The 27,287-nt window shown below is 42.0% G+C and overlaps 1 protein-coding gene across 1 annotated transcript; it reads right to left on the bottom strand.

The window, feature by feature from the left end:
• Positions 1-312: 312 nt before the first annotated feature.
• rftn2 (raftlin family member 2) lies at positions 313-26,065 on the bottom strand. Its single transcript, XM_028591677.1, has 9 exons — positions 25,604-26,065; positions 12,090-12,270; positions 9,826-9,934; positions 8,665-8,839; positions 8,076-8,294; positions 6,161-6,267; positions 4,510-4,613; positions 4,181-4,262; positions 313-925 (listed from the first exon to the last, which is right to left on the bottom strand). The coding sequence occupies exons 1-9, from the start codon at positions 25,740-25,742 to the stop codon at positions 722-724; spliced, it is 1,320 nt and encodes a 439-aa protein (XP_028447478.1). The 5' UTR covers positions 25,743-26,065; the 3' UTR covers positions 313-721.
• Between the last annotated feature and the right edge of the window lie 1,222 nt (positions 26,066-27,287).

Genomic DNA, 27,287 nt, shown 5'->3' with positions numbered 1-27,287 from the left:
GAGAAGAGATGAGGGGAAGGTAAAAAGGGGTTGAGAAGAGATGAGGGGAAATTAAAAACGTGCTCAACTGTGAAAGAATCAAAACTGAAGGAGGTGCGAGCTGGGTCGTAAAAGAAAGTAGAGCCCCTTTTCCCTCATTTCACCACCAGGGTGGTTTCCAAAATGTGCAGAAATGTGTTCGTGCGGTGACACTTTACTGGAAGGTATCTACATAAGAGTGACATGACACTGTCATGACACATGAACTCTAACCCTAACCTGTCATGCCAAAAACCGAATGACGCTTACTAAAAGAAGCGTTATGTCATTTACGTTTATGACTTGTTTATACTGTTCATGACAGTGTCGTGTCACTCTTCCGTAGATACCTTCAAGTACAGTGTAACCGTTTGTGCTTTATAGTATCGTGACAATTTCCCATAAGCGCCTGAGCCGATCAGAGGGTGGAAATCCCTCGAAAAGATATGCATTTAAATATGTGTAATAAGTCTCCCACGTGTTGTCTAAACAATACCTCATTCTCATTATGGCTTCATTAAAAATGTTTTTTTTTTTTTTTTTTTTGAAAGTGCCAAGTTCTTCTAAATTAAAAGTCTCTGTTAAAAAATAAAAAGAAAGGGTGTCAGGAACACGATGGCCCGATGTCCAAAGTCTGTGGACGATCCTTCTGTAATCCGACGACGTTTTAAACTCTTTAACTGTAGTTGTGCTCCCGTCCGGCTCACATGCAGGTGACCTCAGCTTTCCCCTCTTCCTGCTCGAAGCCGCCTTCCTCCAGGTGGGACAGGGCGCTGGGATACCCCCCTCCGAACACCGGGAAGCCCCCGATGCCTCCGGCGGTCGGAGACAGCTCCTCTGGAGGGATGGGGCTGCTGACCGCCCGACTCACAGAGCCACGGGACACCTCGCTGTGGACAGATAAAGCCTGGAGGACACGGAGGGACACAGAGACAGGCGGGGGATTAAATCATCGAATTCAATACTTTTTAGGCACCGACCGAATTGCCTTCTAGTATCAGTATCAAGTATAAAAAAATAAATAAGAAATGGTCATTCTACCAAATTTCCATCCCTAAAGGCCGGGACACACCGGGCCGATAATCGGCCGTGGGACAGTCCGGCGAGGTCGGTGACTTGAGTCTGTTCGGTGCGTCCCGTGCCGTCGTCAGTCTGGGGGCTGGGCGATCGGGGCTCACCCGGAAATGGCGAGCGAAATGAGCGTCTCTCAAAATCTGAGGAAAATCTTTTAAACTGACCTTTGTTGATCTGAAATGAAGACCGATTCAGCAACTACATCACGGCCTATTTCTCGCTTCAAATGTGTTCAGCAACACGTTTCAGTGAACTATTTTAGTCCAATATGAGATCGTATTCTGAACGAGCCGCCATGACAGTCTGGCTTTGAATTTCCGGAGAAAACAAACCCATGTGACATGTTCGTCCAATCAGCTGCCGGGTTTCATTTCCTGGGCAACAATACAGAGTAGCGGCGCCTGATGCTATGGAGACGTATCACGTTTCTCAAGTCGGTGTCGCCTCAGTGTGTCCCGGGGCAGTTTTTTTGGTCCTCGGGGACCCGACTGATCATGTCAACTGGCTTTTCTGTCCACGGTCGGCCGTCTGGTTGGTGTGTCCCGGCCTTAAGGCACGTGTGTCAAACTCAAGGCCCGTGGGCCAAATCCGGCCCCTCACAGATTTTGATCCGGCCCGCACATCAATTTAGGTTCACATTAAATTTCGTCCCTCCTAGTTTTTGTCACTTTTGCCGATGCTTTTGACACCCCCCCCTCCATTTTTTAAGTTGTTTTTGTTGCTTTTTTCAATGATGGCTAAGGAAGTTTTTTGCTGCCTTTTTTAGGGCTTTATGTCAACCAAACTGTAAGGGAGAAGACTTTATAAGAAATGCAATAATACAGTCAAAGATATTTGACTTTTTCAAAATGAAAGCATGTCAATAAACTCTAAATGTCTGGCACTTGATGGGATTCTTATTTCCCAATGTGGCCCGTAGTGAAACTGAGTTTGACACTACTGCCCTAAGGAGAAAAGCGTCAGTGAGCCAATCAGCACGCAGCACGCTTCTACCAAGATCTAATAATGTCTGTGATTGGCTGTCTAACGTTACGCACAGAGACGGGGCTCACGTGGTAGGAGCTGAAAATAAATAAATAAAAAGATTTGTGCCATAATGTTCGTTTAGGAATCGGTATCGGAATCAAAACATTTTTGAACGATACCCAGCCCTACAATAAAGTGACCAGTAATAAAGAGCAAATTATATTTTACATTGATCAGTAGAATCATTTTGCTGTTCCAGGGTTTCCGCTGTTTTAAGACAGAGCAGAGGAGAGTTTACGACACTAAATACATAACTACGGATACACACAACCGGTCAAAAGTTTGGGGTCACTTAGAAATTTCCGTTCCATTCCGTAGACAGAATACCAGCTGAGATCAGTTGCTTCGTTGTGTTTTTAACCAGGGCAGCAGTTTTCAGATTACATTATGTGCTTACATAATTGCAAAAGGGCTCATTATCAGCAACCATTCATCCAATGTTCCAAAGGCCCATTCTGTTTACTAATCTGATATCATTTTAAAAGGCTAACTGAGAAAACATTGGAGAACCCTTTTGCAATTATGTAACGACATAATGTAATGTAAAAACTGCTGCCCTGGTTAAAAAAAAAAACAATGCAACTGATCTCAGCTGGTATTCTGTCTGTAATGGAGAGGAATGGAAATTTCTAAGTGACCCCAAACTTTTGACCGGTAGTGTAAATGCAGTTTAATTGTGCAAAGTTAGTACCTTCATTCCTGAAAGGATTCTTGATTTATTCCTTCACTACAGCTCAGAATAACAAGAGGCTTTTTGATCATAATTGGAAATAAAATAAGACAACTTAAGACACTTAAATATATTCCCCAATGATTATCAATGCACCATCTTTGGTCAGGTAGACTTCATCAGTCATTCATCTCTTTTCTTCTAATCTTAGCTTTGGCAGCAGAAACATTACTTTCAACTTTTTTATGAGGAGGTATAAGAAATAAGTAAGGGCAACGACTCTTTATTAAACCTTCATTAGGCCACAGCAAATTAACTGCAACCTCCACTCTGTCCACCAGGGTGCAGTGTAACCACTTAAATAACCTATCCCTGCAACTACAGACTTTTGATGGTGTAATGCCAGCCAGTTGGTCCCAAAACGTCCCATTTTTGAGTACATGCCATAACATGTTCTTTGTAAATCTTTACAATCAAAATATTCTTTGTACATCTTTACAGTCATTCCCCCAAAAGAACCAAGCAGGCCTGCCTTGTTGCACGATCCAAATTTTCTTTAAAGTGCTCATATTATGCTCATTTTCAGGTTCATAATTGTATTTAGAGGTTATATCAGAATAGGTTTACATGGTTTCATTTTCAAAAAAACACCATATATTTGTTTTACTGCACATTACTGCAGCTCCTCTTTTCACCCTGTGTGTTGAGCTCTCTGTTTTAGCTACAGAGTGAGACCTCTCACTTCTGTTTCATCTTTGTTGGGAGTCGCACATGCTCAGTAGCTAGGTAAGGACTACTAGCCAGTCAGAAGCAGAGTATGAGGGCGTGCCCTGACAGTACCTAGGTAAGGACTACTAGCCAGTCAGAAGCAGAGTATGAGGGCGTGCCCTGACAGTACCTAGGTAAGGACTACTAGCCAGTCAGAAGCAGAGTATGAGGGCGTGCCCTGACAGTACCTAGGTAAGGACTACTAGCCAGTCAGAAGCAGAGTATGAGTGAGTGCCATGCTAGCAGCTAGGCGAGCATTATAACGTGTGTTACAAAGTGACCACGTTTGTCTCTGAAGTAAAGGCTGGACTACAACAGAGCTGTTTGGAGCAGTTGGTGAACAGTGTTTTCTGTTGGAGATGGTAAGTCCCTTTGGGGGGGACTTTGGGCTTTTTCACTTTGTTAACCTATAACATGCACAAAAAGATATATAACACAATAAAGGAAAGGGGAAAAGCCAAAAAGCATAATATGAGCACTTTAAAACATGACATTTTCAGCGGGTAGCTTGCTAGCTCGCAGTTTGTTGTCGCGAGGGGATTTTGAGAATGGCAACACACAGACTTCCACTGATCCAGACTATATAAAAAGGTGTAAAATCAGTCAAGCCTCTCCTCCTCTCACCTGGTTCCTCGGTTGTCCCGCTGCCTGACTTCTGACCGGCCGCTGGAGAAACACAACCTGCTTTGTGGCCAGATTCCCATCACTGCACACACAAACACACACAAACACACACAAACACACACAAACACACACAAACACAAGGTTAGCTTACAGAGCAGGCTGAGGCTGAGTTCCACATCGCATACTTTCCAACCGGATGCAGTCAGACATCCTGGAATTTTTTACATCCTATGTATTTGGGACATACTATATTTTTTTCTTCTGGCATACTAAATAGTATATGGCAGTATGGGTATTGGAGTGCAGACTGAATTAGTTATTACATCTACCTGTCGTGACGGATGATGGGAGTGGGCAGCACACATGTGAGCAGCCAACCAAACTCAGCCAGAGTGTGAAGCAGAGGCCCGTAGTCCGTCTTCACGTTGGAGCCCTGAGTGTAAACACAACATCTCCATATATAAGAGCCACTTTCACATACACCAGCAGCTGGAAGAAGAAGGAAGAGATCGGGCAATGTGTGGCTTATAACCAGTCATAAATCTAGATAAAGTAAACCAAAGTACAGTTAGCGAACTAACCTGGCTTGGTTTCATGTTTTTTTGGGGGGAGCCAGTATTGTAAGACAATAAAAAAGGGTCAGTTTTCACAAGAACACACACAAAGAAGGTATTTTCGCCTAGTTAGCACTGTGTGGAAGAAACGCGGCCTTCTCATTTATCTGAATGGAGCTGGCCCACCGATGCAGTAATGGTTAAAGATGGACCGTACTAAAGTGTGGCCAAAATATCCCGGATGCGGGCGCTGCCATCATGTCATTTTGGAGCCAGAGGATTAGAGTATTTCATTGTCTCACTCGTACGGTACCTTTAACAACATCTGAATCCACACTTTGCCCGGCTGGTAGCTACTGTAGCCATGCATAGAGACTGTTAGGTGAGGTTTTAAGATGTGTACACGAGAGGTGAATGAAAGTTGTTTATGGTGTGACAGAGCTCTCGAAACCTCTCGGAATATTGTGTGTGAATAAACACATAGTTTAAGTAGTTTTTTTATGTGTAATTTTGGTGAACTGACCCCTTTCCATAAGACTTATTATGGTGCTTTTCCATTACATGGTACCTACTCGCCTCGCTTCTACTCGACTCTACTCGCCTCGACTCGCTGTGCGTCCGTCTTTCATTGCAGATTTTAGTATCGCCTCAGCGTGGCTGGTTGTCATAGCGACTGCCGTGGGGCGTGGCTTAGTAGCTTGCTTTTCCCATTGACATATCCCCGCATATCCCCGACGCATTTCCTGGTTCTCCGTCTCCGTAAACAACATGATATCAAAGAGATAGTTAACGTTTACTGCTCCAGATTTCCCACCGTGGTCACATCTATATGACTCTAGAGTCGCTACTCGCTGCAGAGATAATTGCCGTCACTCTCTCACTTCTCCCTCGCTCACTAGCTCCCCCCACACACACATACGGCGACTCGACACACACACACACACACACACACATCACACATGCACACACCAGCGCACCAGTATAACCATCAGGCCACTTGTATGCTACGGAGAAAGCTCTGCGTGGAGCCCCCGGCAGCAAAAAAACACCGCTGGCTAAACTATTTAAAAATGCCGTCTCTCGCTAGCAATGCAGTGATCAGTGACGCTTCTTTCCGACCAATCAGCAGCCTGCAGGGTTTCACGTCACCTTCTCGGCTCGCTTCAGCTCGCTTGGAACCTCGACTGAGCAGGTACTAAAAAAAGTACCTGTTAGCAGGTACCAGGTACTTTTTTTCGTAATGGAAAACCAAAAAAGGCGAGTAGAGTCGAGTCGAGGCGAGTAGGTACCATGTAATGGAAAAGCCCTCTCACCCTTCAAGAAACTACGCCGCTTGGCCGATATTGAATTTCATATCCCGTTGCTTTCGTCAGAATGAGGTCATGCACGATCGTTATAAGGCATCCACTCTCACACACACACAGACCTCGATGACAGTCCACTGCTCTACGACGATGGTGTCATTGGCCGGAGGAGAGGTGCTTCTCTCTTCATACACGAACAATCCCTCCAGTGATCTGGGCACCGGCTCGCCTGAAACACACACACACACACACACACACACACACACACACACACACACACACACACACACACACACACACACACACACACACACACACACACACACACACACACACACACACACACACACAGATGTGAACAAGGGTTTACATTGTCATGTTTGTATCATTATATATACACAATAATTCGCAATTTTTAACACTGTCAGGTGGCACATCTTTTTAGTGCTGAAAGACTGAAAGGAAACATGACAATGAGAGGATGTCATTGGTTGATAATGACCCAGTTTAGAAATAGGTTAAACTCTCTGTGTGGAGAGTTCTCGTTGCTGCCTGAGCATGAATGTCAGCGTGTGTGTGTGTGTGTGTGTGTGTGTATTATATTTAATTCAGGACTCAGAGGCCTACAGATGATGTCTGCTACTCCGCAGAGGAGCAGGAAGTGAGTTCGCCAAGGTCGGGAAGGCGGCTCCAAATATAGACGCAGCGGGAGAGAGAGAGAGAGGGGGGGGACCACAGCCAAAACAGGAAGTGACTGAGTTTTTGAGTTTTTGCGAATCACTGTTTTATGAGAAAAGATAATGATGGAAAAGGTAGAGGAAACCTCTTTTTCTTCACTCCCATTATTTACAGATTTAAAATGTCTAAAAAAACAAAAAAACAAATCAAAGAAAGAAATACAATGAAATACACTTCGCCATACGGATTTCCTTTTCATGCATGTATGCACACAGCATCACATCAGCATTTAAAAAGGTACTTTACTTGAGTATTTCCATTTTTAATTCTACTTTATACTTCTACTCCACTACATCTCAGATGGATCTATTGTACCAGCTGTCTGGAGTAAATCCAGACAGCTAGCTAGACTATCTGTCCAATCTGAGTTTTCTGTTGCACGACTAAAACTACTTTTGAACGTACACATGTTCCACCAAAACAAGTTCCTTCCAGAGGCTATTTTGTAGAGGCACAATCATTGTAACCAGGGCTTAGCGCCGCCCATGACGATTGTGATTGGTTTAAAGAGATGCCAATAAACCAGAGCACGTTTTTCTCCCATCCCAGAATGCTGTGTGGACTAGCCAGACCCTCCTCCGCAGTGCTGTGGAGGAAGGTCTGGCGATGGGCGACTAACACGAAACCATTGACATATATATAATGGACTAATAGATCCCGTTGCTCTGGACGGAGACCATTGAAGGATATTAGAAGCACTTTTCCGGTGATCTCTTGCTTTACTGCGCAGCCTCCAACTGACAGAGACAACGTAGATGTGACGTGAGCAACGTGTCTGAAAGTGTGAAGTCTTCTGGTAGCTGTGACAAGAGAAATCTCAATCATTCCCAATCTTACAGAGACGGAGAGCGTAGGTATATGTAAGGAGATAACATAAGCACAGGCTAATTATTGCTAACTAACATGCTAGTTAACATTCGTAATTAAACCTAAACAGCTCATGTAAGTCGAAACTGCCTGCGAGCTTCTCCTGTACTATACGGTAATTCCTCTACTGTGTGACAGTAAGTCTCGTGGTTATGACACAATCGTTAGCCTATTTTTACAAAAACGTCTGCTACGGAGCTATAACGTGAGGTACAAGGTAATGGAGCCTTTTATACATTGTCGTGTTTCTTTAGAAATAAACAATGGACAAATAGAGTCTTTAAACGCTTCAGATGTAAAGTTATTCGCAGTCAAGTGACGTGAAAAAAAAATGGCGGTCAGTACAATGCTATCAAGAGGTGATCGCTTCGTAGCAACAAAATCGGAGGTTCGAGTTCTGAAGCGAAGCTTACCCCCTTGCACGAAACCAACCTTTGGGCGTGTCCCAGTAGACGAAGGAGTCGACCAACGACCAGCCTTTGCGGTAGTAGGCGGCAGTCAGCTCCAGCCAATCAGCTTCCAGGGAGCTGACCACCTGACCCTTCCTGGAGACGCGCATGGAGAGCGCCCCCTGGTGGTACTGACAGGCCAGGGAGTCCAGAGGAGCGCAGCCCGGGGCCCAGGAGTGGAAGAAGACCAGCAACCTCAAGTCTGGAAGGAGGGAGGATCAGGAGAAATACATTTGGTACTTTACTGTCCGTACTGATCTGAACTGTATCGGATATATTTATTTTATACCTTTGTTGTTTCATGTAGCCAACCTTAAGCTTGTTTTATAATTCCATGCTTACTTGTGTTTAATTTTTATATTTCAGGACTTTTGTATTTGCTCATTACACATATTTTTTTCTCTTCCTTAGGTGAGATTCCTTCTATAAGCCCCTTTTAATCTCACAATCTTTCTTTCTTTTTTTCTATTTGTGTTTCTGTTGCCTTGATTTTATAGAGCAAATAAATAGATAAAATACATTTTGAGGTACTTTTTTTTTTTTTAGTATTAATAAAAATGTGAGTGTCTCACCAGGACTGTAGGTGTTTTCCTCCAGCTCTCTGTCTCCAGGCGGAGTACGCGGAGGGCTGCGTGGAGGCGAGCGGCAGCCCCTCTTCGGACTGTGCACTCGGCCGTTGGTGATCCCGCTCACCTGCTGGAGGACTGAGGCAACGAATTGAACGCCCCCCCGGGCACTGCTGTTCACCTGCCGGACAGACAAACAGAGTCAGACACACTGAAAACATATACCTGTAGCTCAATACTACAATGAAGGAACGCTGATGTTCTTAACACCACACAGGAGGTGGTAGTTTACATATTTTAGGGATTTTTACAGGCCCGAAAAGGTGATAGTTTTTAGTATCTCACTTATTTTAAGTACCTTTAAGTCTTGATAAAATGAAAACTATATATCACTTATTTTAAGAATTAAAGAGGCTTAAAAAAAGAGGTAAAAAAGTATCCAGTATTTAAATTATGTTAGGGATTTTAAGTGGCCTGAAAAGATAAAAATATCCATTATTCCACTTATTTTAAGTAATTTTAGTGGCCTGTGTTTTTATATACTGGAAAAGGTGAAAATATCCAATATCTTTACTTTTGTAAGGAATTTAGAGTTCTGCAAAAGTGAAAGTATTCATTATTTCACATATTTCGAGTTTCTTTCAAGCATCTTAGAGTCCTGAAAAGAGAAGCATATCCAGTCTTTAACATATTAGAATGTGTAAATATCCATTTAGAGGCCTGAAAATTTGAAAGTATTCAGTATTTCATAGATTTGAGGGATTTTAGACGCCTAAAGGAATGAAGGTATATAGATTTTTTTTTTTTTTTTTTTTTTTGGGCATTTTAGGCCTTTAATTGACAGGACAGCTGAAGACGTGAAAGGGGAGAGAGAGGGGGGAATGACATGCAGCAAAGGGCTGCAGGTCGGAGCCGAACCCGGGCCTGCTGCGTCGAGGAGTAAACCTCTATATGTGGGCGCCCGCTCTACCAAGTGAGCCCTCCGGGCGCCCTAGATTCTTTTTTTTTTTAATGCTTAAATCAATCATCTGATTATCTTTGGATCCCCTTGGAGGCAGCAGCTGGCCCCCCGGTTGGGAACCACTGGACTAGAGAAACATAAAAATTAAGCTCCCTCGTGTATTTATATATTTGAGAGGTGACTGAGTTCCAGTAAATATCACTGACCCTGTCGATGAGCGCTCTGACCGTGTCGCCTGTCAGCGACTCTCCAGGTAACGGCCACTCCTCCACCTTCAACATTGGCACGCTGTAACACATGGACGCCATCTGCTTACTGAAAACACCACACGGACAGAGGAAAACATCCATTAGACAGCCAGTGAGACATGTTGAGCAGTAACTGTGTTTGACGTTAACGCTGTTCAGGTCAGTGGGGAGTTTCTGGAGGAGTGTCCAGCTGGAGGGTTCATAGTTAACTTGTAATTGTCACAGAGCTGCAGACGCCAACGCATCAATCATTTAAAGGCTCAGCAGGAGGCGGCTAACACCTACTGTCACAGCAATTACTCAGAGGGTAAACAGCAATTGAAGAGATGACAGTTCGTAGACAACATACTGCATTTTATAACATGAAAGTAAGTTGAAGGAGAAATACTTCTTAAAATCAAGATTCCACTCAAGTAAAAGTACAAAGAATTGGTTGGCTAGAATGGTCCCTTTAAGACAATAATAATATTAATATCATATTCCTGGAATATTATCATGATACTTTTAGCATAATTTTAATGTTACAGCTAGTGGAGGTGGAGCACATTTTAACTACTTTATAATTTATATTGTTGGATAGTTTAATTAATTTAATTTGATAGCACTGCAGGGCCATATGTTTTTTAAATTAATCATATGTTTTGTTTATAAAATATTAATCTGAAATGTAAGTACAACATTTCCTTCTGAAATGTGGTGGAGCAAAAGTAAAAAATAGCATAAAATTGAAAGTAAAATACTTCACAAATTAACCTTGAGTACAGTTCTTGAGTTAAAGTACATTGTTACTTTCCATTACTGCATAAAATATTTCCCTTTTATTAATTTTTTTTTTATAAAAACACCATCATTAACATTATTAATTCACCTCTACTGCCATCTTATAAAATAAAAATTATCATGACAGTTACAGTATCCCAACCTATCAAACGTCAGAGATATTTCATCTCCATTGGCTGATGGGGGAACCCTGTTGTTGGGTGGATTTCTAGCCAATAGAAATCAGGGTAAACATCAAGTCAAACCACAACATAGTCTCCTCCAGGCACGCCAGTCTGACCTCCTACCAGAGCTCTGCATTAAATATGCAGCTGACTTCATTCATCATTCATCTTTTTACTAGACAGTATGGAGGTGAACATGTGGGCACAGTGGGAAGGCTTGTGTTCCACAGGCTGTATAAAGTCATCTTTATTGACATTTGATACTTAAGATCATTACTTAAAGCTATAGTGCATAGTTTCTGTCACACAATGAGGAATTCTAAATAATGACTGTCGGCGCATCCACATGATACCATCCTTCCGTAATTGCGCACACACCCCCACCCCTCCTCCACACAGTTGCTAGTAGCCAAGGATCACACGGAGAATTAAAAAAAACATGATGGACTCTTCAGAAGAGGTAATTATCTTCACTCAAGTTTTCGTCACCGGACAACACAATCTTCTGAACATAGTCATACTGAGAAATCCAGAGAGAGTCGTGTGGAGCTGATAGTCTTATTTAGCTATGTAGCAACTCATTTGGCAACGGCTTGAATGTAACGGACGTTCATTAATATCAAAAAATTACGCACTAAAGCTTTTAACTACAGTCTTTGGGTCAATGTGATCCATGTCTATCTTACAGGAAGAACTCAGACTATTACCATCAGTAATGGGATTCCACAGGGATCAATTCTTGGTCCACTACCATTTACATTATACTTACATAACATTATTCGTCCTAGTCAGCACTTTAAAGTTATTTTATTAATTTATGCAGATGATCCAGTGATATGTACCTGGCTCCATGCAAATCCATCCATCCAAAAATATTTTACTTTTTGTTAAGGATTTTGTGAAAGTGAAATAATTTAGTATTTCACTACTTTTAAGCATCTTAGAGTCCTGAAAAGATAAATGTATCCAGTATTGGATGTCTTTTAGAGACTTTAAAGGCCTTACATTTGTGAAATATCCAATATTCAGTCAATCAGTACTTGCAGTGATACATTTTTATATGCCCCAGACTCCAGTCCAACCCTGACTGATGTTCACCTTTAAGACTACTGATTAAATCAAGTTTATACATATGTGTGTGTTTAATTATAGGTCCACACTTACAGTGATGAAAAGAAGAAAAGCCATCAAACATAATGGTTGTTTCAAAGGGGCAAGTACTAAAATCAAAGCTTTCTTTTAGGTTTAAGGTTTTAAAGTGGGTTAGGATTTGTTTACCTGGGTCTGGGACGGGCGAGGATGGCTCGGTAGAGCAGGCTGAAGGGCAGTGAGCGAGTTCGGCCCACAGACAGGATGATGGGGTGCAGGGCAGCCAGGATGTAGCCTTGTGTGTAGTATGGCTGCAGGGCCTGAGGCAGCTCGGAAAGTGAAGCCACATACTGCACCGTAGGACGGCTACCTGCATGGACAGAGACATGATCGGTAGGAAACAAGTCGGTAAAAGATAAATGTTATAAAATGTCACCAAAACTGTACATTAGAGGCATCATCAGATAAGTTTTTTTGTCAGACAACTGTTAAAATAAATTTCTGATATATTTTTCAATCAAGAATTCCAAAGATGGGGCGCCTGGATAGCTCACCTGGTAGAGCGTGCGCCCCATGTACAAAGGCTCAGTCCTTCTCGCAGCGGCTGCAGGTTCAACTCTGACCTGGGGCCCTTTGCTGCATGTCATTCCATCTCTCTCTCCTTTCACATCTTCAGCTGTCCTATATAATAAAGTCCTAAAATGCTCAAAAAAATAATCTAAAAAAAAAAGCCAAAGATTTACTAATTTCACCATCTAAAATGGAAGAATTTGCTTGTTTGTTGTAAAAAAAATTATCAATTTGAACACATAACTTTGGACTCTGGGAAAATGTGATGGAAACATTTTATTGACAAAAGTAATCCAGTAATTTGAGAAAATCAGCAATTTATTGACAATGAAAAATAATCCTTAGTTACAGCCCCAATCACTGTTTTGCAGTATGCTTTTAGAATTGTCTTGCAGCATAATTGTTAAGATACGTCTATGATAAGACCTGTATAATTTCATCAGCTATACTGACATATTCAATAGTTATTTTAATGTCGGGCTACACTGTCAGTGTTTTCTAACTTTGGCAGCCTATAAAAGCAGATTTTTTTATCAGTTAAGCGTTACTTTAGTTCAACAGTGGGCTTTGGGATTCAGTTAAAAGTCCAGAACAGTTATAAAGCATAGTGGCATGATGCATTCATTGCCCTTTTGCAGTGAACACTTAATGCTCTGTCCTGTTTTTAGCACTCCAACCTCCCCTCCTCCATCCCAACAGCCCAAAACACAAAAGGTATCCAGTTGATATATGTGAAAAGGGGGGAGACAGAGGGAGGAATGACATGCAGCAAAGGGCCACAGGTCGGAGTTGAACCCTGGCCCTCTGCATTGAGGAGTAAACCTCTATATATGGGCGCCCGCTCTACCAATTGTGCTATCCGGGCCCCCTCCTGTATAACGACTTGAACATCACTTTTCCACTCTTGCTACTGGAGAACACACACACACACACACACACACACACACACACACACACACACACACTTATTTTAATATCAGTTCTGTCATTTATTTTAGTCCAGCATCGGAGTAGGTCCTATATTTAGTAATGTAAACACATATGGAACCACTTTTCAGACATACTTACACTTACAGTATATGGTCAAAACAAATCGTATGGTGTGAAATTGACATGTTGCCACCAACTCCTTTACATCAAGCCTCTTGCAATATGAAGATGGATCTAGAAACTAAAAATGTCTGCTGCTCCTGCTGCTTGGTCTGACAGTTTTAATATCCTGTGTGTCTGATGGCTTCAAAAACTGATGAGGGCCATAAAAATAACAACCACAAACCCAGGCATGTTGAGGGAAACAGCACTTCACCACGCTCTTATGTAAAGGATATATATACACACATATATACACACATATTTTTAGTGCTGCTCCCCCAGCTGTGATCTCTGATGTGGTTTTCTGTCCATTACGAAGGGTGTGGCTCTAAACTGACGCACACAAATAAATAATAATAATAATAATAATAATCTTTATTCATAGAGCACTTTTCATACTCCACCTTAAAATGGGCTTTGCAAAACAAAACAGACCACTCATAAAAACATCAACTATTAGGTAAGAATAGAAAAAACATAAAAAAAGGAGATACACAGAAAGTAGTAGAGTGTAATATTCATGCTGCTGTGAGATTATGTGTAATTTATTATTACAAGGTTGCAACTAATGATTCTTTTCATTATCAGTTACTCTCTCGATCATCGTTTAGTCTAGGAAATGTCTAGCCTGGTTCAAGACCTCTGGATCGCCACCGACTTTTCTGATTGGTTCAAAAATTCAGACTGAAGTAAAACAAAAACTGAAATTTAGTCTGGCTATAAAATGTAGGAAAATAGTTAAGAATGGCCATCACAGTTTCCCAGAAGAAGATTCCCCTGTAACTGTATTTTCTGATGTGTTGATATTTTGATGCTTCTTGTAAAAGTCTTTGAGATGTACCTTCTGTAATTGTTGATTATTTTTTGGGGCATTTTAGGCCTTTAATTCCACAGGACAAATGAAGACGTGGAAGGGGATTGAGGTGGAATGACATGCAGCAAAGGGACGCAGGTCAGAGTCGAACCTATATATGTCCATTTTTAAGCATTTTTACCTGACGAAGATCTGATTTTGTGGCGTAGAATCCGTGTGCATTTTTGCACAATCAAGCCTGTCTATCACTGTGTGCATTTTGATACAGATCAAGTTTTACATGCAACAACTTTGGAGGATTTTAATGGCTTGAAGAAAAGGATACACTCCCCCAGTGCTTTAAAAAAAAAAAAAAAAAAAAAAAAAAAGATCACAAGGTTGGAAAGGTCATCTAGTTTACCCATCTCTCATTTCGGATTCCCATGTTATCCATTTCCTCACCAGTTAGAGGTATAAAGAGTACACAGGCAGCGTTCCAGGAGCGGTTGCTGGTTGAGTCTTGTGTTGATTTCTTGAAAACCCTGGCTGAAAATCCCTGTTACCGTCACCATACTTCCTGTGTCCACAAAGAGTGGCTGTTCACAGAGGGGCTTGGCTATGTGCCCCATGAAAAAGCACACACACACACACACACACACACACACACACACACACACACACACACACACAGTTTCACTATCTTTGTGGGGACCCGTCATTGGCATAATGCATTCCCTAGCCCCTTACCCTAACCTTAACCATCACAACTAAATGCCTAACCTTAACCCTTAACCTCACCTTAACCATCACAACTAAATGCCTAACCTTAACCCTTACCCTCACCCTAACCTAATTATATCCCTAATCCTATAACCAAGTCTAACCCTCAAACAGCCCTTTAAACTTGGGGGGTCCAGCATTTTGGCCCTGCAAAGCTGTCTGGACCCCACAAGTATAGTTAAACAAGAACACACACACACACACACACACACACACACACACACACACACACACACACACACACACACACACACACACACACACACACACACACACACACACACACACACACACACACACACACACACACACACACACACACCATTTAACGCATTTCAAGTCGAGTGTGTGAGAGCATTCCTCACCACAACCCCCCACATTCTCACGGACAAACACCCCAGAGATGGAGGAGACCAGTCCACACAGCTGAGATCACTGCAGCCCTCTGAATGGTCTGTCTGGCTGCCTCCATTATGAGACTAAAGACCACCAAAACCTCAATGAAACCACTAAAGCAAGGGGCCGGGCAAACACAGCTACAGTTTACTGCCATTCCTGTGGGTTTAATAAACCCCACTGACTCCAAACACTCGAGTTTATAATTTAACACGGGCATGTACAAGTTGCAGCTGGTGGACAAAGTCGATGCTTCACTGTGGACAACGTTTAGGACAACTTTCTTTTTCTTTAAAAAGACGAAAAGGACAAAACAGGGCCCGTTATGTCAAACGTGGATCACTCGCAACGTCTGGAGGGTTACGTTGAATAAACAGGCTTCCACGGAGCAGATAATGGCTCCCAGGAGGACCATGATGTCATACACACACCTCCAAGCGAGGCTTTTGTTGCAGCCTTTTTGCTCGTCTCCTCCCCTGCTTTCAGTCCTCACACCCCCCTCCCATCCTGCCGCCACTCGCCCCTTCAACCCGCACAGTGAGGCCTCTGTTCAGTGCTGTGTGGGACAAAAAATGAGGAGGAGAGGAAGAACGGAGGACTAGCAAAGAGGGGGGAAAAGAAGGGGGTAAAAGAAGTAGAGGTGAGAGCTGGCAGGATGGAGGGAGAGAGGGTGAAAAGGGAGGGGGGGGATTTAGGGGCTTGAGAGGAGATAAGCAACAACTCAGAGGTGACAGAGCTGAGAGAATGGCAGGCAAAGGAGGCAACCAGCGTTTACAAGATGGATTTTACAGGCCCGCATGTTAAACGGAGAGAAGGTGTGAAAAGGAGAAAGCTGCCTGGCAACAAGGAGCAGAGAAAACACAAAGAGTAACACTAGATGGAAAAACAAGCATCTCTGTGAGGCTGCTTTGAGCTAAATGCTAACGCCACAATGTCAAGTTTTGCAGGTATAATGCCACATTCACACGGTCTTATCTATTAGACTTCAATTAGCTAACTAAATCAGAAAAAAACATTCACGTCAGCCTCCAAGTTGTATAATATTTGGAATTTCTGATTCCCAAAATGACAGTTACATCTAAATGAAGTCAATTCAGCTAATTTAGAAGAATATATACGCAGTTTGTATCTGGCTTCAGTTGTCAACGTGTCGCTCCAAATCCGTAACCTCACAAAAGTAACTGATTTAGATTGATTTAAATATTTAAATAATGGGATTAAGAAGACAGTAGTGGAGGTAACCCTCCATGAACACTTCCAAGTTGGAATAACAGGAAGTTGTCTCGTTCTTCCCATTTCTTGCATCATTAGTTCTAGGAGTCATTTAGTGACACATTTGATAATGGCGAACCATTGACACAACAAAACCTTTTAATTTGATATGCTGAACTTCCAATATTCTCTCTTTTATCTCCGTTTTTTATCTCTACCAACTCCAAAGGTAGCCTGGCTTGATTTTCCAGCTCGCTCCGTTAGCGGTGAAGGAGTTGGCTAAGGCTAACGCTAGCGATGCTAAGCCGACGTCACGACCAAACGTTAGCGATTGGTTCTGGCTGATCCAGAGTGGCTCTGGGCAGATCCAATAGTTTTAAACTTTAACAGAGTACCCGCCTTCAAGGAAGTTAACACTTGTCAATGGAAAGAGGCCAGACTCTCTGTACTAATGAAATGGACCAGAGTCTGGTAGGACCAGGCTAGTGTACCAGAGTCTGGTAGGACCAGGCTAATGGACCAGAGTCTGGTAGGACCAGGCTAATGTACCAGAGTCTGGTAGGACCAGGCTAGTGTACCAGAGTCCGGTAGGACCAGGCTAATGGACCAGAGTCTGGTAGGACCAGGCTAATGGACCAGAGCCTGGTAGGACCAGGCTAGTGTACCAGAGTCTGGTAGGACCAGGCTAATGGACCAGAGCCTGGTAGGACCAGGCTAGTGTACCAGAGTCTGGTAGGACCAGGCTAATGGACCAGAGTCTGGTAGGACCAGGCTACTCCAAAGGGGAATTTTCTGTCTCTTTAGCTGCTAAATGCTGCACTATGTTTACCAGCTAGTCTCTAACTGTGTCTGTCTGCAGTTTGCTGCTGACCAGGTAGAGTACAGTGGGTTTTAATGTATCTTTTTCCTCTGATAACGACGCTACTGAGAGTGAACCAGAACAGTAAAGTTGTCGGGCTGGACAGAGAAACAATGAAACTCAAACCGACCAATCCAAGTGATGATTAGAGATGACTAGACATGATTAGAGAAGGCATTTAACCCACTAATTTGGCCATCTCAGCTCAGCATTAGTCACATTATGCCAATCAAGACCTCTTCTGAAGTAAGACACAGACGGGAATCAAAGATAATTGATTATCAAGTGTGGGTTGCCAGGTTTGTACAGCCTTGGCTTGCACTGACTGCCCTTAAAATCTCCTCTAAATGTAATAATAAAAGTACTGCCTTTAATCTGAAACAATCCAGATGCCCAGATTACAGAAAAGAGAGATTACAGAAAATTGAACTTATCCCTGGAAATGATGATTATGATATCCTTTTTAAAACCAGGCCAGTGAGTCGATGTCTAGGTCAAACCACATCTGAACAAATCAGTTGCCATCTCTCGACAGAGTCTAATGTTTCAGTTCATCCCACATGCGTTCATCCAACCAACCAGCAATGAATACACGTCACCTCAGGTTAAGCCATCTCTCCACCGCAAATCCCTCTGTACGGTCTCATTTGTTCATCTCGTCCTGACCTGCCATCTCTGTGCTGCGCACCCTTCACGTCATCCTCTGATCCTCGATCCCCTTCATAGTCCACTTCAAGTAGAAACTTGTCGGGATGGCCTCCAGCCTCAGGCTTCCTGCAGGAAGTCATTTGTCTCAAGAGGAAACCGGGGATTTTTATTGTCTTTACAGAAAAAAAAGCTTTATACTTTACTTCCACATAGAGCTACAAAGATGAATCGATTAGTTGTCAACTATTACATTAATCGCCAACTATTTTGATAATCGATAACCGAATTGGTTTAAGTCATCTTTTATGAGAAAGAAAAGTCAAACTTGTGTGATGTCAGCTTGTTACATGTGAATATCTTCTAGTTCCTTCTCTCCTCTGTGACAGTAAACTGAATAGCTTTGAGTTGTGGACAAAACACTTTTCACCATTTTATAGACCAAAATGATTAATATAGTATATTAATAAGTATACTAATAAGTTACCTTTAAGATTTCTTTTAGCAGTGGGGGCAGATCCAAACACCCCCCATCCAACTTTGAACTCGACATATAGGCTAAGCATTCTGTAGCAAATAACAATAAACCCACTATTAATTACATTACCTTAATGCAGGGTCACTACTTCAGCATGTAAATAATGCACCTAAAATACAAATGTTCTCTGACATGCACTCTAACAATGCAACCATGTTTCTGATACCATGGGGGGCCGCCACGGTCAAATCAACACAGAGGAAACACTGAATATAAATAATCAAACATAATCGACAGATTAATCCAAAAATGAGTTGCAGCAGCCCCCTCTTGTGTGACCTCTTGAACTCAACAAACAGTTGGTTTACTGGACTGAGCTTTAAAAGTAAGAAACACAATGAGCGGTTTGCAAGGAAAAGATCAATAACTATATAAAGACCTCTTCAGAGTCCACATCATTTCTCGCTCAGTCATCAGTAATGAGGCTCAGGATAAGTATTAGCCATTAGGTACTTTGATGTGCTGCCTCTGGCTCCAGGCCTGACGCCCAGGCTGTAGTAAAAAAACGAGGCCAAGCTGACTGGGAGCACTGCTGCTACTGGGCACAGCAATGGGAGATACACTGGGGGATGCTGATCCGGTGTGTGTGTGTGTGTGTGTGTGTGTGTGTGTGTGTGTGTGTGTGTGTGTGTGTGTGTGTGTGTGTGTGTGTGAGAGAGAAAGAGAGAGGCAGATCAAATTGAGAGTTATGGCAGTAAGTCGGTGTGTGTCCCAGAAACGCTTCATCGTTTCAAGGAGAAGCAGGGCCGGCATCCTGCTTACAGTAAACTACGGGGATCAGAGTCTCTGCAGAGTCTGCTTCTTTAAAATACATCTGCACAAATGTTTTGGTGAAAAAGGGTGGTCCACGTGGGTGAACTTGCCTGGACAAAAACCCATTACAGAAAAGCAGTTCAACGAGACATGCAGCAGAGGATATGTAGACGTCTCCCAAACTGGGAGGCATCTGTCGGCCAGGTGCTCGTCAGGAATGGCGTGTGCTGAATCCGAGACTGCTGACTCGCTCTACACCTCCTCCTTCAACAAACTACAATCAGCCAATTAAAGCTGGAAAGACACCGCAAAGATATTAATCTTGTTTGTTGTGTTAATTCTAGGGGCGGGGGGGATACACAGGAATAATCCACTATTATTCCGAATATGGCAATATTCCGAATTTGATTCACTAAGTACAACCTTTTTGAACCATGCGCCTGATGCACGGACCCTTTTTTCCGCTGTTAAACTAGCAAAAGTGGATTTGTACACGCCCTAAACACACCTGCGCCAGGCGCTTCACGCGGTAAAATAAGGCCCTTAGTGTTTCTAAATTGGCAACATTTAGAAACACTAAGTGCAATTCTATTAGAAACAGAAAGAAAGAAGAATATGCAGTTACAGGTGGATGAAGATGCAGACAGTGTGACCAGGAAAACGCAGTTAGTGGCACATTTTGGCTTTTCAGCTCTCATTTGGCAAGAAACCAAGACAGCGATTATGTTTTTTTTTTTTTAAGCAAATCATAAAATAATGTGATAAACACAGGTCTTAACTGAAGCAAACGATTTAAAGTCTTTTAAAAGACCACCAGATCACCGGACTGCACATGACTACTAGGGACTGGAATCAGTCCAGTTTATCTTTAGCTGTTCAAAAAAAAAAAGGAGCCTTCCACTTTGAGAGAAATGTATACAGTATGTGCACATTTCAAGTCTGTGATGATTAATAATAAATAAACCTGCATTTTTGACCATTTACTCACATGTCACAAATGCATTTAGAGTCTTGGATTCCTCTTTGTTTCCTAAACCAATCACAGAACACACTGCTGTATATTCTGATCATATAATCAAGCCGCACATGGAAGTATTCAGGGATGCAAGTGACCAAATCTAGGCCGCTGGATTGATCATTTGCAGGTGAAAAAGTCTCAGATTTGTAGAGCACGTCTGGTAGAGGACTCTCAAACAACTCGGACAAAATGTTCAAGTTTATACCCCAACAATACTCCTCTCTAGCTGCACAACTGAGCACAAACCTACATTTCTCTAGAGAGAAGCATTTAAGATGTTTTCTGATTATTGGTGTTTGTTTAAGGTGGATCCAGACACAATCTATGACTCACACCCTCTCTGAAGTACTGTATTTAGAAGTCTGTCTGAGAGCAGAACCCATGACTCCCTGCTGATGACAGGCACAACGAATCGGAGCACTGGAAAAACTTTCCAGGACAAAACCGTTTGCACCAAAGGAGAATTCACTAATAACTAAAGTTTTGGTGGCCCCCTGAGCCTGATCCAAGTCCTTTAAAATCAAGTATCTGCGGATGCAGAGTCCCATCTGATGCTTACATTTACCTAAATGTTGATAACATTTAAATCTGATACATTATAACAGCTTTAGGCCAAGGTTTGCTTCAAAAATATTAAATCTAAAAGCTTTAAATGATTGATGGGATATGGATGAAGGTCGTATGCCTATACCATAAACTAGAATACTCTGAAAATACTTTGAGAAGACCAAAGTCTGACACCATCTCACATCTAAAGACAATCTGTGATCCTGCTTGATTACTTCAACTCCATTTTCACTTGACTTAGCAAGTCGTCCCAGGACCGCCTACAACTAGTCCAGAACTGTGCCAGGCTGTTGACCAGGTCCAGCAACTCCAATTTTATACTCATTACGTTGGCTTCCGATCAAGACTCATGTTCCTGACATTTGGATTTTGAATATGTGTGGTCCTCCGCGTTTCCTTCTTCAAACTTGCCGGGGCCGGGAAGCGACGATACCCATTAGCAACAGCTGTCAGTCGAAAAACGCGAAAGGCGGAGCAGTATGTCCTGTATGTCCCTTACCAGCTACCGTATTTCAAGATGGCGCATCATTATAGAGCGTCTACCCCCCCCATGGTCTACCCCAGTTCATGCAAGCGCAAATGTAAAATTCCAAGCTAATAGGAATACTTGAAATTGATGGTGGTGGTCAATATTCATGAAAAAGGACAAGTTTGTAAAGGGCAATACAGATTTTGATAATGAACAACTACAAAAGTTACACACTGGGGCTTTAAGACAGCTCGGACTGAGTCTTATGACCACCTTGCACCCAACGATTGAGACGGTGGAACCTTTCGCCATTGCAGATTTAGTACCGTCTCATGCGTGAGGTGGGCTTGGCTGGTCGTCATAGCGGCGCTGCAGTAAATTGCTGTGACACACACACACACACACACACACACACACACACGTCGAAGGTGTGTTGTTGCTGCCACAGCCAGAAGACACAGCAAATAAAAAAAATAAAAACACAGCTGGCTAAACTATTTAAAAATGATCGTTCAAGACACACCCCCGTCTGTTGCTTTCACGTCACCTTTTGGTATCGCCTCAGCTCGTTTGGTACCTCGACAGAGGTGGTACTATAAAAAAAAAAAAAAAACCGGTACCAGGGACTTTTTTTCGTAATGGAAAACTCAAAAAAGGCAAGTAGAGTCGTGGCGAGTCGAGCAGGTATCATGTAATGGAAAAGCGCCATAAGAGGATGGGACTGCTGAGATGAACAGAAGATGTCTCGCTGTGAAGGAGTTGTTGGGACTTCAGAAACAACACAACATGGTTGCAGAGTGGTGTTAAAGATTTGGAGGTTCTCCCTTCACATATGCAGGGTTTGCCCTGCCATTCTAGGCCGTTTTTGGTCAACACCTAAAGATACTGAGAAGTTTATGCCTCGACGCAGAGGTCCAGGGTTCAAATCCGACCTGTGACGATTTCCTGTAGGTCTTCTCTCTCTTTTTTTTTTTAAAAAGAGAAATAACATGACTACAAAGAGACGCAAAAACACACAAAGACACACAAAATGTAAGGGGGAAATTGCATTTTTCTTTTATTGAAAAACACTTTTTCTTGAAATCCACACAGCTAATCTTCCACAAACCGAGGGAAAACACCAAGACCACTTTAACCAGACAAGACACAAGCTTCATTTTGCGGTCTAACTTACTCAGGGCATTAAGACTAATTAGTGACAGCTGATGGGACTTGCCGCAGCAGTAAACGGTTCAAGCTTCTGGTTGTCGTCCACGTTTGTTTTGGTACCCGAACACGCAACAACTGGCATTCTTGCACGACTTGCAGGTTGGTCTAAGCTCGTGGAGAGTTTTGTATTTAATGTATTCACTCAGTTGTAAGGTAAATGCTCTTTCCTGACTAAACTATTTCTGCAAGTTGGTGGAAATTAGGGCAGACTAGTAGTTGATTGAATCGACAGATCTGTAAAACTGAGTTTCTCCACAAAGAATCGCGCCAAAGCACCACTTTAAAATCTTGTGTTTACCATAGATGTGCTCATAACTTTCCTGATAATAAGTCATTCAGCATGAAAACAAGCATACACAATGAATAACTGACTAAAGAAATCTTAGTCGACTAAGATTAAAAAACGACCGACTAATCAACTAAGAGGGGGCAGCCCTAGTGGAAACAATCTTTATGTGTGGTTTGTCTAGTCTTTGTAGGTCGGTCCCATGCTTGAGTCTTCTATAACAGTAGATTAAATACCTTTTAGGTTTAAACAAGACATTCAAAGACGTCACCTTGGGTTCTGGACAGTTGTGCTAGCCGTTTTCTAATATTTTCTGACATCTTATAGGCGAACGCGTAATGAAAATAACCGTTGAGCCGTGAGTCTACTACATCAGTGATTCTCAAACTTTTTGACATCAAGGACCCCCAAACTAACAGAAACTAGACCATGGACTAGATTAGATTTTGTCCAAGGGTCCCCATCTGATGGGATTTTTGCTTTAAGATGTTTTATTACAGAAAGTCTCTGAAAGCTATGACCAAAATATAAAATAAAAGTCATATATTTTGTTATTGTGTTAATTGTGCATTGAATTCTATTGCACTTTCTGCTGGGGACCCCCTGGAATCCCCCCTGAGGGTCCACTTTGAGAACTATTGTACTACATTTCATTATATTTAATGAAATATATATATATATATATATATATATATATATATATATATATATATATATATATATATATATATATATATATACACACACACACACACACACACACACACACACACACAGTTTGTACCCATATATAGATACACATACGCTTACAAACCCATGCAAACACACAAACACCCACACACACACATAGATACACAACACACATACATATACACACACACACACACAACAAAAAGTGTGTAGTAACACACAACGGGAAAAAAAATACATACAGTGCTTACAACTAATATTAAAAATACTATTGCAATTTCAAATTTCAAAAAAAAAAAAAAAAAATAGTCGGATGTAATGCAGACGGGACTAGATGCACGTTGAGTGTTGTACAATCCTGAAGTCATTACGAACTTTACTTCCCTGACCTCCCTAATTTGGAAAGCAGCACTTTCCTCCATGATTCATTATGGTGCCGGCCTGCTGTTTACATGCTCGGCTCCCATTCAGAACTTAATCACCGTTTCCTTCCAAATAGGTCACAGTCACAACAGCCAGTCGGAGGACCAGATGAAGGGATTATCTCTGGAAAAATGGCAACCTCTCGCCCATCTGAGATTATCACACATGTTCAAATTAGATTCCATATCACAGCAGGTGGGGCTCTCTCTGCTGTGTGTGTGTGTGTGTGTGTGTGTGTGTGTGTGTGTGTGTGTGTGTGTGCGCGCCAAGGGAAGAAGGCAGGAAAAAACCTTGTGTGACCTATTTCTAGATAGGCTGAACATCACTGTTGCTAGGAAAAGTCCACAGTTAGATGCTGTAACGTTATAACAAGTATAGTTTGAAAGGGCTTTAAAATTAAATCGAAATTTAAAAAAAAGTCACTTTTATGTCGCTTTACAAGCATCACAGAAAAAAATACAGCCCCTGTGTGAGTAATAAAGTCAAACTATGTTCAAATAAAAACTACCATAAACAGGCTGTCTGCTATTTATGATCGTTTTAAGGCCAACTACACAAAGAGGAATGTTTTAGTGAAAAGAAGGAACACCTTTAGGCCTTTTTAAAAGGTGATAAATGGTAAATACCATTCATGTTCCATTAAACTGTTGATTCTTTTGGAATGTAAAATGTCAGGAAACATTAAATAATACAATCACAATGTCCCAAATGTGACGTCTTTAAAGCCCTTAAACACAAACATATCAGAACTTCAGTGACATGAAATAGATTTCCCACTTGAAAAGCTGGAACCAGCAAATATTTGTTTTTTTAGATTGAAAAATGAAAACAAAAACATTCATCAATGGTCAAAATTGGAAGATTACTTTTCAAATGACATTATTGACTTATGACTTATTGTCTCAGGTTGAATAAAATGTCAGAAAAGTTCCCAGCAAGGTGAAATCTTCAAATCTTATATTGGAAAAGGTGGAACCAGAAAACATGTAATTTTTTAAAAAAAGAGATTTTTTCAAAACTAGTTGCTGTTGATCGACTAATCAACTAATCATTTCAGCTCCACTTGCCTGACCAACGGTCCAACACTCAAGGCTATTCAATTTAAAAAAAAAAGAAAAGAAAGAAAGATATAAACCCAGAAAATCAGCTTGAATTAGGTAGAGCTTCTTTGTTTGATCAACGACTTAACTGATTAATCAAATATGTTGCCAATTAATTTTATGTTCATTGACTAAGTTTGATTAATTATTGTTTCAGCTATAACCCTTGTGTTTGCACATCCAGGTGATAAGTTCCCTCTTAGTAAACATATAAAAGGGAGATTTATATGTAGCCTATGAGAAATATTGATCGATTGATTTATCGATCATTTAAACGTGGCATCATCGATTATCTCATCCTACCTTCCAGACTGAAGTCGAGCAGCACATACTCGTACACAGTCTCCGTTTTGGTCTCCACTTGTGGTCTCTTCAAGGTGGAGTAGATCTTCCCGGGGCTGCTGTCCTCCGGATCTTCCAGTTTCCGCAAGCCGCAGCCCATGGCCTCCGAGGCGGGGGACAGCCGCTCGCTGAGCGCGGTGGGAGCACCGGAGGAGCCGCTCTGCCTGCCGCCGACACACGGACGGATTCTCTGGAGCCTTCAACTTTAACGGGACCGCTGCATCACCTCCTCGGTCCTCCCGGTAAATCCCTGTGGCTGTGTTAACCCGGATAATTACCGCGGGGAAAACCCTGCGCAACGGAAACCCGCCGGTTAACGAAGAGAAGACTATTTTCACGAAGCGGTAGTTTCTTCACAAAAAAGCGTCCCGCTGATGTGGACGCAGGTCCGAAGCGTGGAGAGGAGGAGCCGCTCCGCTCTCTCTGGAAAAGTTTCCTCCACAATCAAGCCAGCGATGGTAATACAACTTCCGTTAAGAATTTCAAAAATAAAATACTGAAATAAACAACAATTTCTTTAAATCAGTATTTTATTGTGGAAGTCTTGGGCTATACATCTGTACCATTTACATTTACAAAACATTTCCATTTTGAATCAGTCTCCCCTTCTTTCCACCTAACCCAACCCTTTATACATACATCAAAGACTGCAAAGAAATTAATTAATTAATAACAAAATAAATTGGCCTAAGTAATAAATAAATATAGGCCTAACACAAAATAGTATTAGGGTTTCCAGCATTTTAAGCCTATAGCTTAAAAAACTTGTGAGTTATGAGATTCTGTGCTTTATTTGGGAGGTTAAGAGATGTGTGGTTGCCAAATTAACTCTCGTTATAAAAAAATAGAGGGGGAAGACATGCAGGAAATCCAGGTCGGACTCAAACCCTGGACCTTCTGCCTCGAGGCATAAAACTCTGTATATGTGTGCCCGCTCTACCGACTGAGCTATCCTGGCCACACTAAATTAGATTTTTTTTTTAGGTGGAAAAAAACACAGGGTTTCATTCAGAATGTAATGGGTGGGGGGATGTCCAATTTCCAGTGTAGGAGTATTCTTCGTTGGGCAATTTTAAGAGGCAAAACCAATGACTCTGGTCTGTTTATGAACAACAATTTTAACGATGACCAGTGGTGGAAGTAAAAATAATGTAGGCTATGTACCACACTTCAAAAGATCAGAACTACCCCTTTAAGTAAAGGACCTGAATACTTCTTCACTACTGAGCCAGCTCACTGAGGACAAAATGTTAAAGTGCTCCTATTATGCTTTTTGGCTTTTCCCCTTTCCTTTATTGTGTTATATATCTTTTTGTGCATGTTATAGGTTTACCAAGTGAAAAAGCCCAAAGCCCCCCCCAAAGGGACTTACCATCTCCAACAGAAAACACTGTTCACCAACTGCTCCAAACAGCTCTATTGTAGTCCAGCCTTTACTTCAGAGACAAACGTGGTCACTTTGTAACACGTTATAATGCTCGCCTAGTTGCTAGCATGGCACGCCCTCATACTCTGCTTCTGACTGGCTAGTAGTCCTTACCTAGGTACTGTCAGGGCACTCCCTCATACTCTGCTTCTGACTGGCTAGTAGTCCTTACCTAGGTACTGTCAGGACACGCCCTCATACTCTGCTTCTGACTGGCTA

Source organism: Perca flavescens, chromosome 11, assembly GCF_004354835.1.
Source record: "Perca flavescens isolate YP-PL-M2 chromosome 11, PFLA_1.0, whole genome shotgun sequence".
NCBI classification, from domain to species: Eukaryota; Metazoa; Chordata; class Actinopteri; order Perciformes; family Percidae; genus Perca; species Perca flavescens.
Note: the sequence above shows the minus strand (reverse complement) of the source record. Positions and strands in the feature narration are given on the sequence as shown.